The 17,037-nt window shown below is 42.5% G+C and overlaps 2 protein-coding genes across 2 annotated transcripts; one reads left to right on the top strand and one right to left on the bottom strand.

Annotated features, from left to right (window-relative positions):
* Positions 1–527: 527 nt before the first annotated feature.
* Positions 528–2,802, bottom strand: cryba1a (crystallin, beta A1a; the record flags this gene model as incomplete). The annotated part of the gene is made up of 5 exons (XM_083637403.1): positions 2,752–2,802; positions 2,462–2,580; positions 1,987–2,128; positions 1,422–1,564; positions 528–675 (listed from the first exon to the last, which is right to left on the bottom strand). Exons 1-5 carry the CDS (start codon positions 2,788–2,790, stop codon positions 528–530), a joined length of 591 nt encoding a protein of 196 aa, XP_083493529.1. The 5' UTR covers positions 2,791–2,802.
* Positions 2,803–12,524: 9,722 nt separating this feature from the next.
* Positions 12,525–14,515, top strand: crybb1l3 (crystallin, beta B1, like 3; the record flags this gene model as incomplete). The annotated part of the gene is made up of 5 exons (XM_083636453.1): positions 12,525–12,590; positions 12,708–12,826; positions 13,016–13,148; positions 13,904–14,046; positions 14,347–14,515. The coding sequence occupies 5 exons, from the start codon at positions 12,525–12,527 to the stop codon at positions 14,513–14,515; spliced, it is 630 nt and encodes a 209-aa protein (XP_083492579.1).
* Between the last annotated feature and the right edge of the window lie 2,522 nt (positions 14,516–17,037).

Below are 17,037 nucleotides of genomic sequence, written 5' to 3'. Positions count from 1 at the left end.
ACAGAAAGCATGAATGAAAGTGAAATTCTCTAAGAAAAGACAATTGTGCGTAATGCAGGTTAATAGCAGACACTTGTATTGCTGTTTATTTCATGTTGCCCATTCCTTCTTTATTGACCACTGCTAGCACAGAGTCTGCCCTGTGTGTCAACACATGAGCAGCAATGAGCCTGAGTGACATCACCACACCCTGAGTGACATCACCAGCCTGCCGTCGCCATGACGCCCGTCTTCTTCCTCCTCTTCTCTCCTCTATGTGGCGTCAGTCAGTGGCCCTTTCTTTCTTTCTTTCTTTCTTTCTGTTATTTCTTTGTTTTCATTTGGCAACAGAACAAAACCAAAGTGCTGTAAACATCTCGATGTTGGAGCGTCTGGAGTGCCGGCCTTGGTTCCTCAAGATCTGACACACCACGGCTCAAGCTTGGAATGACTGGGTGGGGGGGGGGAGGGAAAGGGAGAGGAGGAGGAGGAAGGGGAGTTGGAGGAGGTAAAGAGAGAGCGGGTGGGAGAGGAGGAGGCCGCGGGTCTCATTGCTGGATTCGGCGCAGCGACTGCACCTGGAAGGTCTGAGCGTGGGAGCCCCACTCCCTGTAATGTTTGTACTCGCCGCCGTGACGATCACACTCCATGATGTACTGGTAACCACGGAAACCCGGGAACTGGTAGCACACCCAGCTGGAGGAGGAGGGGGGCGTGAGGGGGAGAGGACGAGAGGAAAGCACTGATTAACGACAGACATATGTGCGCACCGTCCGTGAAATGTAAATGAAAGTAAATTAAATGGATTTTGATTAAAAAAAGAACCAAACAGACTTTCACACTATGTGACTTTCACACTATGTGAGGAGAAACCTGCGTATCTCCCTGACTCCATTCAAACAAAGTGAAATATTAAGGGTGGAGAGAAACATAATGCACGTGGGTCTTCTCTCACTCAGACAAACACAGCCATTCATTTTAAATGAATGTATTCACACAGTACAGTTGGCTTTGTTGAAGCTGATTGTAATCAGTCAGATAATTATTCTCTCAGTGGTTTCACCTGTTTTGCAAATTGGGTTTTTAATTAAAACCCTGAGTTACAGCATGTAGGTCACAACCTGGACAGCTCAGTTTGTGTGTAGAGGTAAGCGACTGAGACTAGAATGGGTGTACCTACCACACATAATCAACTCATTGCAGTCCTTAACTTTTTTCATAGTGTTTTCTTGGAGCAATTCTGGGCCGATGCAATAAACTGCATTCATAAATAGGCTACCTAAAAAATATATTGTCGCTTCTTTTATCTGATTCTGATTTGACTGACTTTCCCACTGTAGTGTGATGTATGCTGAAGTAAGATACATCTTTCATCCTTTTGGTTAAAAGCATGTAAACCATGATCCAACTTGAGTGCAGTAAGAGAGAGGGTTGAGACTTACGCGCCACTCTGAACCTGCATAGAGCCAATCTCATTGTTGCCCCATCCCATGGCCTGCAGAGAGGGGTAGTCGTCGTTTATGTCCCACTGTTTCCCGATGAAGTTCTCCTTCTCAAACAGCACTATCTTGGACTCCTTATGGTTCTGTGTAGACAGATGCGAGGGGGAAACATGTCTCAAATGTCACCCACAAGGTAAGGTAGAAGTAACAATGTTGCAATTTGATCTAAACACTTGTGAAACCGAACCTAAATCTCTTTGATGATGTTGTTGCTACATTTACATGGTTTTCGGTTGCAGACATGAAATTATTCTCACTTTCACTGTCTGTGTTCAGGGACGTTATATATATCGGGTGAGGACTGAATGCCAGTTCATTTGGCGCTAGTATCAGCATCGATTCAGTGACTAGTCTCCACGAGGATAGATTTGTTGTTTCTAAGCACAACCTTAATGAACTTTTAGCACATTTTTCACCCCGAATCTTTCCTGGAGACAAAATGAGAGAGAGCAAAGAGACGAGACGGAGAAGGAAGAGAAGCTCTTGGCTTCAGCTGGAGACTCACTGCAGAGCAGATGGGGCGGAAGGACATCATCCTCTCAATGTGGTAGGCGTTGCTGCCACTCCACGACTCCCAGTGAGGATACTCTCCTCTCTCCAACGCAAACTGCTGTCCACAGAAGCTGGAGTGCTCATACCCTACCCAGCTATCTCCACAAGCAAACACACAGATATACAGAGAAACACACACACAGAACGTCAGTGAACATCAGTATAATATTTCATTACCCTGTTATGGTTCTATGTATCAGTCTATCAAGGTTGTTGTTGTTGTTGTTTGAGTGGACTACAGAAACCCAGCAGGCTTATTTACAGTCATAAGGTGCAGCGTTTGGAATTTTCCATGCAGTAAAGATATGCTGCATTGGATTCTATCGAGACATAATAGTGTGAACATCTTGCTAATTATCATCAGATACCTTGTTGATTTTTGCTGACATTTTGTAGACGTAAACGTCGCTTGACTTCACTTGACTTACGCTCCACACTCCACCTTCAGGGAGCGGACGTTGTCCATGCCACTCTCCATGATGTTCTGGCAGGATGCGGTGAACTCCATACGCTTCCCCTGGAAATTCTCCTGGTCATAGACCGTGATCTAGGGAACAACACAGATGTATAGTATGCACATGCCACATGCACACACTAACATGTGTGCACACACTCGTCATTGACGTCATCGGGGGCAGGCAAGACGTTTATCAAATGTAATGTTGTTGAAACCTCCACCACAGGAAGCCGGTGGACTATCGCGTAACGTCAAACTCACCTTCCATGGTCCCACGGGGTGGGGATTAGTCAGAGCCATTCTACTGTGTAGCTCAGTGGAGATTAACCTGCAGAGTGGACAGCAGAGACAATCACATTTGTGTCCATATTGAAAGGGGATTTGAGAAAGACATCACACAATTCAGTCACAGTCTGTCACCCACACAAGAATTTTGTCTGTTGCCACTAAATACCAGTGTATTGTCGAAGCATTCTTCGCAGTTTGGCGGAAACCTTGTATCTCGGAATTCTGCCTTTTTTTTTCCATAAATGGATTTAGTGGGTACCCAAAAATAACCTGTGAAAGTTTCAGGTACTTTGGACCAGCGAAATATGTTATATTACTGGTTATTACATGTTATTATTACTATTACACTATGCTAAAATGGGAATATTTGTTCTTCCTTATGAATAATAGCTTTTTTGGAGATACCAGGTTTCCGCCCGATAGCGATGATATTTATAACATGCTAGACTGTACAAAACCCAAACAAACTGATGCCATTTTCATTGTCATGTACCGCATGGGGCAGGATGTATGATGGCAGTTGTGGGAATACAAAACGCAGACTTCGTGAGCAAACTTGAAAGTCGATCTCATAGTTTGTCACTTTCAGGTGTGTCTGTTTGCACCACAGAATCCTACACCATGAATTTGTGTGATGGTTGAGTGACACCCAGAGACTGGGTTTCAAAAAGGATCACCTGATATTACAGTACTGTAGTAGGCTGTACCAATTCATAAAGCAGTAACAATTCTGACATACTTCTTTATGGAATGCACGAGGTACTGCATGTCATGTGTTTGGGTTTGCAGCCTTCTTTGAATCTGACCACTGACTCATACTTTGGGAGCAAGCTATTTTGTTCCTACGGGGACAATACTGTTGTCCTCCCAGTGGGGTCAGTATGTCTAATGCATTCGCATGTGTGACATGATCTATACATTTCTGTGGCTCAGCAGAATCAACAAAGACAAATAGACCAAAAAAAAAAGGTAAAGCGACAATAGTCTGCACAACAAGGCTATAGGCTGAATGGAGTGAGAAAGAGGGCTTACCTGAAAACTGCCCCAAAGAATAGCTGTGCCGTGCTCACAGGGGGGGCTCCGCAAAAACGATGTCCTGACCCTGGAGTATAACGCACCTATTTATACATGCTGGTGCTGAAAAGCTGCCGGGCCTGTGGGTCGGGGCAGGAGTCAGCACTTTGCTGTTCCATCCATTGTTCAGAACTGAGCCACCTGGCTTTAGGTCGCTGCAGTGGGACTGGAGGAAGGGCACAGTGCCCAGTGCCGATTATCACAAGTTCCACACGGTCCGGGACCAATGGGTGAGTCCCAGGCCCAGGCCGAGCCGTAAGCCCCGCCTGGTCCAGGAAACGCATCGTCTCAGTGCTTCCTGTGTGACAGGAGAAAACATGTATACAGACACATGAAACGTCAAGTGTAACAGAGGTGCAACACTTGAGAAATAGCAGGCTTTGTACATTTGGACACTTTTGACATTTTCCTTTTTTTCTTTGTACTGGCACCTAAACTCTGAAAGCAAGAATATATGTTGCTTTTCTAACACTTGCATGGTCATTAGTAAAAAATTAATAAGGTGGCTAATGAAGTAGCAAGGTGTGTGTATATTATCATGTACTTACTGTGCTCTCTCTCTCTCTCTCTTTCTCTCTCTCTCTCTCTCTCTCTCTCTAAATCTCTCTCTCTCTCTCTCTCTCTGTGCTCCGTCTCCAACCTGATCGCCATGCCAGCCTCCACTGAGTTCAACTTCTCTGTTCCTTTCACTGGCTCATATGAACACACATGCTCAGCCAGGCACACAGGGGCACACAGAGACAGACACACACATGCCTGATCATGCATGCATTCAATCACTGCACACAAAGAAAGTGACAAAGACGTGTACACACAACTACTGTATGGTTTGCTTATGGTATCGCACACACGCATTCAAAGGTTGACAATGGATGCTCTGGCCTTCCTGTATGAATACAAATGTAAACAATACAATTTAATTCATTTTGGTGGTAGACATAAATAGATCAGATGACAAAAGGTGACACGTGGATTCGAACCCGGATGGTACATCTCATCCTCCTCTCTGTCCGAGGAGAAAATGCCCCCAAAATATTTTTTGTTTGCTGAAAAGTACGAGTTTGAACATATCACAATCTTATTAGACACATACCGGTAACCATAGATAGTATATAGATACCATTGATAGATGATACACAATTTGTGATTCCAGGTCAGTATCACCATACAAACTCAGGTATCATGATAGATCCTAGGTTCCTTGAAGTTAATTGAGAAAAGTTATTGGTCGACTACAGATTTTATTTATTTTGTATTTTTTTTTACAGGAGAACATTTTCCTAGGTGTGAATTTGTATTACTTTCAATGATTTATGGCTACTTAAAGCTGAAAAACAATTGCTAACACATAGTTGGGAGAGCATATGAATTCAGAAAAATATAGATTTCTCTGTTTTTATCATTAAATGTTTGATTAATGAGAGAGAACAAAGCTTGTGTAAATAGGTTCATAACTCTATCAGCAACAATGTTGTTGTGTAGTGAGTCTCTGTTCACAATCTCACAAGTTTTTTCAATCTGGCAGTGTTTGGTTTTATGCATGTGGCAGCAGACAAACTATTAGGGTCCAACGCCCAAACAAGCACGTAATGCTGGAACCCTATTGTATTTGCTGGAGTTCTTCTTCGTCTATTTTCTTTGTCTGCAGCTCAGAAACTGAAAGTCCCAAAGCAAACATATGTGGCATGGCCCCTATGGCCCCTACTCACACAACAAAAAGTATGTTAGTTGGCTGCATGGTGGCGCTATAACAAGAAACTAGGTTTTGGCCAGTAACCTCTGATCCATTTACAGAACAAGAAAATGATTGTGTCCCTATGGTAGCTGCTCATATGAGTCCAACCCATATATCACTTTCAACATCTGCCATATTGCATTAAATAAAATTGTATATCACTTATTACCACAACTCTTCGATTCATAAAATATTTGATGGTGTGGGCCCTTCTGGGACTGTCCCATATAAAAGATGCATAAAGGCTAAATGTTTTTTATCAACGAATGCATTTTTAATGAAACACAGTCTAACACAAAATTGGTCATAACTCATTGACAATTCATCTAGTCAAACCAAAATGTAAAACACCTGTTGAGGCGTTTGAGCACACCCACAAAATTGTTTTGAACTCTAACACTAGTAATTGGCAGCATAGACTTGTATGAAATCTTGTGTTTACATGCTGTGTAGTGGAGGATCATGTCCAAGTCGACATATGCCATTTTGTAATGATTGATAGAAGTGGTGGGTGTGGCTTAATAACTACATTTTCATAGATATTCAAATCAAAATTCTTTCAAAATTCTGCCATATGTCATTAAGAGTTGAAATTTTGCAGGACACCCTGAAGTGAGATAAGTCTTTCATTACTGGACTGGTACATACCCCTGATTCTGAAGTCTTCCCCTCTGTTTATGAGTTTAAACTGTACATTACATACAGTAAAAAATAAATTCGATTTTTTTTTTATAGTCATAGCTTCATTACAAGACAATTTGTTTAATGATATGTTGGAAACAGAGCGTGGAGCCTCAAATAGTTTGATAACTTGACAATGTGACAGATAGGTAGGTCGTTTCAAGATGGCGTCTGTAAAACCATGTTTAAATTGATCAATTACTAATACAGTTATATGATATCTGAGGCTTTCAACATAGCTTGGACTATCACAAAGCTTGTCCCTTTGTACAGTTTTCTTTCCTCTCTCGGGTAGCCAAACGAGTGGACTAGTGATTAAGGCACATGGCTTTAAAACACAAGCTTGTGAGTTGCAATCCATCTACCGACTACCAACCAACACTACAAATCGTGAATATCCAAGTAACTGAGAAATGTCAGTGCTCTCAGAAAGAATTCTGTATATGGAACAATGAAAACGCACAAATTCAGAGAAAAGGTTGTTTTTTGAAAAGTTAGTTTTTCCACCTTTTCTTTCATATTACGCAAGTTTAGATGTTGAAGAACGCACTCAATATAACAAACCGTTTTAGGATCACTAAATACTTATAATTTGTTAGTAACCTATAAGCTTGTTCAGGGGTGGAATATGAACAGTCAAATAAGCATATCTTATAGGGATGTCACGATACTAGAATTTCTACTTCGATACCGATACCCGGGAAAATATCGATACTCGATACCATTTTCGATACCATGCGGCGGGATGACAACAACACATCAAGAGGCATAAAAAATAAACAAAGACAGATGGACGGACAGACAGATGCACGCTTCTCCATAATCTAGACCTGATAAAACTCATTCAAAACTTTGACCTTACACAGCAGATTACACCTGCTCTAGTCATCAGCCTATCATAACACAGCAGATGACACCTGCTCTAGTCATCAGCCTATCAGAACACAGCAGATTACACCTGCTCTAGTCATCAGCCTATCAGAACACAGCAGATCACCTGCTCTAGTCATCAGCCTATCAGAATACTTTGAACAAGCACTGCTGATATTGATACAGTTGCAAATGAGTATCGTATCCATTTCAAATTTGTTGTATTCATACTTATCAATACCAGGGGCGTTTTTACGAGTGGGCCTGGGTAGGCACAGGTCCACCCATTTCTTGCCCTGGCCCACCCCAATTTTTTTTTTTTTTTTTTAATTGGTTGTTTTCTAGAGGCAAACTTGCTGCTGCCTTGCTAGCTAATGGTTTTGTAGCTTAAAAACGCAGGGCACATCATCTCCAGAGTCTAATGCATGACGACTTCATGACATCGCGCGCAAAATTTCGTCATGCAATTGCCCCACCAATTTTATCCAGGCCCACCCAATTTTATCCAGGCCCACCCATAATTGAATTTCTGCCTACGCCCCTGATCGATACTATCGATACCTGTTGCAAATGAGTATTGTATCCGTTTCAAATTTTTAGTATTGACTTTTATCGATACGATCGATACTTTTGACAACCCTAATATCTTATGCTTCAACTATTTTCAGATTTCAGTGTATGACACATCATTTGAAAGCTTACAATCTGCATTTTCATAATCTGTAAAACTGGAAAATAACCGTGGCCTACTTGTTACTCAAAACACCAGTCCCTGTCACCCCCTCACTTTTAGGAAGTCATAAATTAATCATCACGTATGTTGTTTGCTCTGTTTCAATAGAGCCAAAGGAATTTTGGCAAAGAGAGATGGAAGCTGTCATTTTGTTTATTGCCATGTAGGCTAATGCATGGAGCAACAGTACTTTACATTTTTAGTGATGACCCAGAAAAAGTGAACATTAGTTTTTGATCATATTAAAAAAAAAAAATCTGATCACACAGCTCAAATTCAGTTGTCTGGTGACTCAAATATCACCCCATACAAATAAGCCAACTTGGACTGTAGGTTGGTAAACTGTCATCATTTGTATGGGTGTGATGTGATACATGAGGCATGCTGTGCCCTCTTTCCTTATCTTCATCTGTAGACAAACCCAAATTGTTTGTCTGTCTCTTATCTTTGAAAATACCGTATGAAAAAGTATGATGCATTAAGTTTAATTTTAAAGTTCTACTAAAGTGTGTAAGTGTATACTAAATTTCTTGAACTATAAGTATAGTACTTCTTTGGGACTAAATTGGCCCTGTTTTAATCTATTTTATCATCATCTTCATCATCAGTATATAAATGGGAGCTAGGGCTCTGTTTGTTTCTCTGTCCCACTGTGATTATCCCACTGTGATGTCATAAATCCCACTGTGACATCATCACTGATGTCATAAATCCCACTGATGAATCCCACTGTGACATCATCAGTGATGCCATAAATCCCACTGTGACATCATCAGTGATGTCATAATTCCCAGTGATGTCATAAATCCCACTGTGACATCATCAGTGATGTCATAAATCCCAGTGATGTCATAAATCACGGATGATGTCATCAGTGATGTCATAAGATGTGAAGTTGTGACATCATCAGTGATGTCATTCATCAGTGATGTCATAAGAGTGAATTAATGTTTTATGAAGCCCCGGATCTCAAAAAGTATTTTCAGTGTAGTCCTAAGTGAAATACATTGTTCAAAATTTCCAGCGCCTTTCACTATCCTCGCTTCATTGTGAGCGCTGTTTACAGAGATCTGTCCACACAGGTTGCCATGACGATCAGAGTAATTCAGCAAACAACATGCATTATGTCCAGCATGAAGGACAGCAAAACAAGCACCCAAAGCACTTGGGTGCCTGGAACAAGGGGCTGCATAGATGTGATGCTTTGATATTCTTTTAAAACTCCATCCCTTCCATCTCCTTCATTCAAGCACAAGTTTGCATTTATGGTCAGATACAGCCTCCAGAGCCCTCCACATGATGTGCTGGTCACCATGAAGGTCAGAGTAATTCAGCCAACAATGGGGTTCAATAAATAGCCTACGTAACAGCTCTGCCAAGGAAGGGCAGCAAAAGATGTAAGCACTTGTTGGATGCTTGGAACAACGGGCAGGTGTTTTGATGTGCTTTTAAAACTCAGTCCTTCTCCTTGGTTGGAAGGAACCAACTCTTTCATATTTATACTTGCTTATCCCCTTGGAGAAATGTATCCTCTGCATTTAACCCATCTTATACTAGATACCTGGACAAATATAATGAATTACTCAGTAATTCAACAAATTCAAATTCAAATACAATATGTAATCATTGTTAATAGTTGTATGAAATGCCATCTGTAGCAGTTATTAAGTATAGGCTACAGTTCTCTCTTCTACACTTCTACTTCTCTACTTTGTAATTTTGTGATGTATTCATGTGCCAACATGCAATTTATCATTCTCTTATTATCAAATACAGTAGACTAATTATTGTTAACTAGAAATATCACGCTTCTCCCCAATATGTGTCAATGTCAAAGTCAAACCTACGCCGCGTAGGAAAGTCAAACCTACGCCGCGTAGGTTTGACTTTGACATTGGTAGAGAGACACATATTGGGGAGATCGCGAAGCGTGATATTTCTAGTTAACAATAATTGGTCTACATACTACATACATACACACACACACACACACACACACACACACACACACACACATAAACACACACAAGGGCGTAGGCTACGCCCGTGTGTGTGTGTGTGTGTGTGTGTGTGTGTGTGTGTGTGTGTGTGTGTGTGTGTGTGTGTGTATGAATGTGTATGAGAGAGCAGAGCCTATTAGTCCAGCACCACAATAGGACAAAAAACTTCCATCACTAGCCTATCCACACAATGGAGAGGTGGATGCCGGCTCCTGAGGTCAGCACATTACACTCACAGAGGGCTCAAAGGCTTGAGTCTGGCTACACCAAGGATCAAGAGAAAGAGAGAGGACAGGCAGCTGAGGAGAGGGAATGCATCCTAGAGAAAATAGAGGGGGGGGACAAAGACAAAGGGGACAGAGAGAAAACTGGAAGAAGACAATTAAGACAGAATGGTCCCAACGATTGTACAAGGAAAGAGGCAGCAGCAGAAGTTGTGGTGGTGTGTGTTTTGTGCATGTGTGTGCGTGTGCATGTGTGTGATTGTCTGTGCGTGCGTGCGGGCACATGCGAGCAAGCTTTCTGCTGATGGCAGTGACTGTTCCCCCGTCCCGCACAACAACAGCGCCGGACAACAAAACAGGCAGCCGAGTCAGCGCGACTCGCCCGCAGATAAGCGGCATGACCCTTGACCCCGCCCCCGTGCTCCAAACAGCTGTCAGCCAATGAGAAGGGAGATTCCTCCTGGCTCTATAGATCTAGGGCTGGATGTGAATGTATATATATATCCCCACTCACAAGCCCTGCGTCCATCCGTTTCCCCCAAGGTCGGTCCGTTTCAACCTGCACTTGTAACTCTGTAAGTTTCCACTCTTTTTAGGTCTTCTAAATACTTTAACAGCTGATAGAATCGTGGGATGATTGGGGTCAAAGGTTGTGGTTTTCCTGTTTACTCACACTTTGGACTGAAAGAACCAAGCGAAGATTGGCTCTTCCCTTGAACCTTCGTTTTGGACTGGGGAGATGGAATATTGACTTAAAATGCAAGAGGGCGCGGACTGCATAATCGGGCACGTCGGGCAAATGCCCGGTGGCCTGGCCTGGCCTGGCCTGGCCTTTTTTTTTGTGCTCGCAGTCAGGCCACTCACTGAACAGCAGGCCAGGCGCCGCCTACTGGTTTACTAGTGGTTTTATTACTTTATTCAGGGTTAAAGTGGGTGCATCTCATTGTAAAATTGGACTCGGCCCAAATTGGGCTTCAAACGGCCCAAATTGTGCTTCAAACGGCCCAAATCTGGCTACAAACGACCCAAATTGGGCTATAAACGACCCAAATTGGGCTTCAAACGGCCCAAATCTGGCTTCAAATGGCCCAAATTGGGCTTCAAACGGCCGTATCGGCCTGGCCTGCTTGGTATCTAATGCCCGGTCTGAATTAGGATCCCAGTCCGCCCCTGGTGTGATCTCAGTTGACACTAAGAGGACAGATGATCAGTGGCATCATGATGAGAAAGATGGGAGGCTGTGTCTCATCCTCTACCATGTGAGCAGTGGGGCGTGGCCGGTGTGGACAGATGCATGCTGTGTGCCTTGTTAGGTACTCTAGCTCTTATTGGGAGGGAAGGGCACACATACTCAGGGGATGTACTGGGGACATTTCTGAGGACAGAATTGGGACACCAAATTGTGATATAAAAGAAAGGCTGTTAGGGTGGAACTGAGCAAAAGCAAACAAAAAGTAAAAAAAAGTGTGGAAAAAAATGGTAAAATAGCAACGTTTTTGGACCAACGTTGCTATGTTACAATTTCGGCTCCGAAATTGTAAAATGGTAACGTATGTTTATCCAGGGGTGGGCGTGGTTTCCGGAGATTTTCCGTTTCTCCCCTCCCCCTACCCTAACTCTAAACCTAAAATCTCAGAACGTTACCATTTTACAATTTTGGAGCCGAAATTGTAACATCGCAACGTTGGACCAAAACGTTGCTAATTTACAATTGTCTGTGAGACTGTGTGGATTTAATCTGAATCAGGGCTCAAGTAAGCTAAAGTCCAGTTTGAGTGGAAAAGCCAGAATTATGTTCAAAGAAGAACATTGTTATAAATCCCTGCACACACAATATTGTTGGAATCTGCTTGCTTTTTTCCATCTTGTTTTTCAAAATGTTCACATAACAGTGGTACTCTAAGGCCATGGCACATGTATATGGCTTTCAACAAAACAAAGAGGTATAGCTCATTTCAATTGTTCAGATATGCCACATAAGGCATGATCATAATAGAAGAGATATGAAGAACTGCTCCTCAAGGAACTTTCAGAGGGGGAAAGTGTGTGGGCTCATTTCATTAGGCTTTGATGAAGCGAACGTATCTATTTTGACAGCGATCTCCGTTATATTTGAGCAAGGTCTCGAGGCACGTCTCAGCTCATTAGTTGAGAACCTGAAATAGACAGCTGCCACACTGATATAGAGTAATGAATATTGGATTGGACTTAAGCATCCACTTAGGCAGTCCCTCCGATGACATTGACTGACAAGCGGGAATCAGTGTGCTAATGCATTTACCACTTATACACAACTCTTGGCATATGCTGTGCATTTATTAAGTTTACTTTACTGTCCTGTCTATCAGGGGAATGTCATTAAATTCTTCACTCCACAACACTAGAAATTAACCTTCTGAGCGTCTCCATGTCTGTTTCCAGATTTGACCATGTCTCACTCAGGTGCTCAGGGCAGCATTGGCAGCCACTCTGCCATCGGGCTGCGTGCTCACAAGGTAAGTCCACGATTTTCAGCTCATCCATCCCAGAAATGAAATATATCATTATTGTCCATCAGAAATATTTGACTTCAGAAATAACTGCACCCTTGACGTGTGTGTCTTGCCTTCCAGATGTACCTCTTTGAATGCGAGAACTTCCAAGGCCGTATGATGGAGCTGAATGCAGAGTGCCGTAACCTGTGTGAGAAGGGTTTCGACAGGGTGAGGTCCATCAGGGTGGAGTGTGGACCGTAAGTCACAGAAACTGCCATCAAAGCGCCCACCCACCAACAATATTGGTCACAAGATAGTTTGCTGATACAGTGTGCCATACAATATACACCTTCTTCCAAACTCCAACTGATTATCTATCTCTCTATGTCTTCATCCATCTGTCGGTCTGTGTGTGTGTGTGTCTGTCCATCCGTCCGTCCATGCAGCTGGGTGGGTTATGAGCAGCAGAACATGACTGGTGAGATGTTCATGCTGGAGAAGGGAGAGTACCCCCGCTGGGACACCTGGTCCAACAGCTACAGGTGCGACCGCATCATGTCCGTCAGGCCCGTCCGCATGGTAGGTTCATCTAAACGGCATCGTACACTTTTTCTGTCTCAAGTCCTTTCATGTCTATTTTAAGATACGACTCGAGTGTTGATTTGTAGCTCTGTTGTTTTGCCCATGCTGTCCAACTCCATTTGCACCTCACATCCATCTATCCGCCATCCGTATTTCATTGGCAGAGGAAAGGGCTTGTTAGGGGTTGTTGTGGGGTTTTATAGCCAATATTTGTGTCAATATTTAATATCCTACCTTAATGTGACCATTTTCAGGCGAAAGAAATAAAGTAATCAGTGTTTTCCACTAGATTTTTTTTCTTTGTACGATGGAAAAGCCTCTGAAACAGCCTTTTGACCATGGTATACAGAATTCTCCATTGAAACTCATAATCAATGTGAATATCATAATCAGTATAGCCATGCATATTTGTGTGGACTTGATCAAAATGTTGGATTGGAGTCAGAGCTTCCCACAGAAAAATGGTGTAGTATTGATCAATAAATACGCAATCAAACAAACTACATTGGACATGGATGACACCGAATCCCACCGAATGAGAAAAAGCCAATATCAGACCAATATATCGTCAATACTGGCCTAGCCCTAGGGATCGCGGCTGGAATTTTGCTCCTTTGAATGTCTTTGCTGGCTATGAGATGTTGGAGGGGACAGTGAATCAGAAGCTACACCAACACACTAACCACATGTACCTGCATGAAAACAGTCTGCCACACAGTAACTAATCTGAAAGTACCGTATGTATCCTACAGGACCCCCAGGACCACAAGATTTGCCTGTATGAGTGCAATAACTTTGAGGGTCGTAAGATGGAGGTGTGCGATGAGGATATTCCCAGCCTGTGGTCTTATGGCTTCCAGGACCGCGTTGCCAGTATCCAGGTCACTGGTGGAACGTGAGTCACCTCTAAGTTATGTTTCTGGGATTGTCTCGTCTATTTTTTTTTATGTTACAGTAATGTACGAATAATACTACTCATTTGTATAGTGTTCATTAATTAAAAATAATAATAATAATAGTGGTTGTATAGAATTGGATGAAAAAGAAAATACAGTCCGCACACAGTGTGTGGACTTTATTTCTTTATTCTAGTTATCTTTCATTTGTCCTGCACCTGCCTACTGAAGTTGATGTGCGCACTTCACTTTCATTAACATGGTTTTATTCCCTACTTTTCCATCTCTCTCTCACACAGCTGGGTGGGTTACCAGTACCCCGGCTACCGTGGCTTCCAGTATGTGTTTGAGATGGGCCCTTACAAGCACTGGAACGACTGGGGCGCTCACCATCCCCAGATCCAGTCCATCCGCAGGGTGAGGGACATGCAGACACATCGCAGGGGCTGCTTCGAGTGGTCCGCATAGACAGGAGTCCAGCAGACTGTGGGTGAACAGGAGAGAAAAGCAAGGGTCAGGCTTGCCATGGTGCTAACCATCCCTTGGGAATTCTTCAATAGCCTCTTAGCCACCCGAGCTAATGGCTTTTGAATATTGTTATTGCTTTTACTGGTATAATAAGGTTGGGTGCTATCGTGAATGATGTTGAAAGGGCTGAGAAGTTCTGATTGTCACAGACTTCCAGAGTAAACGAGTCACACTGGTAAAAATGATAGCAATGCTCTCTGTCTGAAGACCTCATAGAAATATAGGATAATTTATCATATTTATTAAAGGGGGATTATAGGGCATTAGAAGATGAAATATAAACTTCATTAGTTTGTGTTCATTAGTTTGTTTCAATTCCATATCTGCAACCCTTTGATTTTATACAACGACTCGCTTATATGTTTCTAGCTTTATGGACTGATGCCAATAAGCCTGTTCATCAAACCACTCTCCCTCTCCTGGGATCCACAGATTTTAGAGAGTAAGGGACTGACAATCATATCACGCCTCACAAAATACTACCATGGACAGCTCTCAGCCCTGTACATGACCTGTAGTGAGCTTGTCATGCAGAAGGAGGCACTATTGTATCTCCTCGTGATCTGATATGGCCACTACAACTAAAGAAACCTCAGATACAGGTTCACTGCCTGGCAGAGGATACTGGTGAGCATGGGATTACGGAAGGAACTGGCAGTGCAGGCCAGGGTAGTGTTTTGCAGATGTGACAATCTTTTGGCTGGCCCCCCTCATCTACTGATGGGCCTGTCCAGAAGGTTTGTATTTTACACTTTCTCAGGGATGCTGGCATCTGGAAAGCAACTTTCCAATGGAAAAAAAGTGAAATAAAATATTCTAAACTTGGAAGTGAAAGAGTCTTGTCTACTTTTTTGTCTCCTCTTTTCTTGTATTTCTTGGTGCTCCTATTAATGCTGTTGGAATTGTGTTCAACACATTAATAATAGCTATAGTGTTGGCGTGTGCAAAGCCAAGGAGCCAAACATCAATGATTACAACAGTTATTTATGTAATGATTATTACAGTTTTTGAGTTGCACCCTTATGAAAGATAACTTGTGCCTATTTATTTTCAGTAATAATTCAAACAAATTGCCTATGTACGAATACTAATAAACAAAATAATGTATTACTCCTTTTCTATATCACCCCTATGAACAGCAAATTGTTGAATTATCCATTAACTATGCAATAGCATATCCCCACCCCACTGGTCCCCACCCATCCACATCCTTTTTTTATACTACCGTAATTTAGTTGTCTCACAAAACTAGCTAGGCTAGTTAGCTATATGAGGTGGGGGAGTTAGATGAGAAATAACAGAAGTTTGCTTAGTGTGTAGTGTAGCCGAATTTATCGAGCAAAAAACTCACAAGAACATTGAAGAACATGGACGGTATTTGTTTACCCTGCATGGCCGTAACAGTGAAGTAATGTTAGCTAGTAAATACTTTTAAAAGGAAGAAACATGAATGAGCATTATTTTTTCTCTCTCTGAATAAACAATGTCAGACAGACCAGAAGCATCATGCCCATTGATTTTCTGATGGGGGGAAAAAAATGCAAATTTAATGTCGGTCATTAGTAGTAGAGCATTAATCCCCTTTTCAAACATGTGAAAATGAAATGGTGGTCTCGACAAAGTTTCAAGATGAAGACCAGTCATGTTACCTCATATCACAATAACAATCAGCTCTGTGATGACGTGTGTCTCTTGACTCATCGCCCCATCCTCAATAGCCAATCAGCCCCTGACAATATGAGGTCTGTTATGACGTCACTGCTGAGCCTATGACGTGGCAGTATATATAGCCATGGTCAGCGCGTCATCATCCTCTCGCTGATCATTCACCTCAGTAGTGGCTGGCTGTACCTGGGCTGATCGTATTCTCTGGAGCCATGCTTTGCCACACCCACCTCCCCAGTCCACCACCAACGTCTTGACTCCTGAAGTAATTCCCTATGTTGGGGATTCTCTATTCTAGTCTGAGCGGATGCCCTCCTCTCTCAGCACAAGAAGAGGGTCATCTTACCATGGAGTCAATTATGCCAAAATTAGTCACCATGTTATTTTGTGAATAAAGCTTGCTCATCAAATTTTACCCAGGCTATAGGCATAGTTTGCATAGCAAGTTAGCTGGCTATTTGTAGGCTACCATGCGGCTGTTAGCATTGTAATGTTAGCCAGAGCTGTTATGGCAGTGAACTGTGAAATAGCTAAATGGACGATTGATAGATCAATCAATCATGAGATGAATCAATCAATCGTGAGTGGATTCAGCATCATTGCAGATGCCGCCAAATGTCGCCCCCTCATAAGTTTGTCTTGCAGGACGTCCCTGAGAGTAGACAGACAGTCAGACTACAACCAGTTTAACGGATTTCAGAGTAACAAAGTAACGCTAGTAAAGTAGCCTACATTTGAAGTGAGTAACGAGAGTAACGTTAATGTTAGACGACTACTAGCCCAACACTGCCAGCCAG

This window comes from Poromitra crassiceps, assembly GCF_964638095.1.
Source record: "Poromitra crassiceps genome assembly, chromosome: 5".
Taxonomy (NCBI): Eukaryota; Metazoa; Chordata; class Actinopteri; order Beryciformes; family Melamphaidae; genus Poromitra; species Poromitra crassiceps.
The sequence above is the reverse complement of the archived record's forward strand: the minus strand, read 5'-3'. Positions and strand labels throughout refer to the sequence as shown.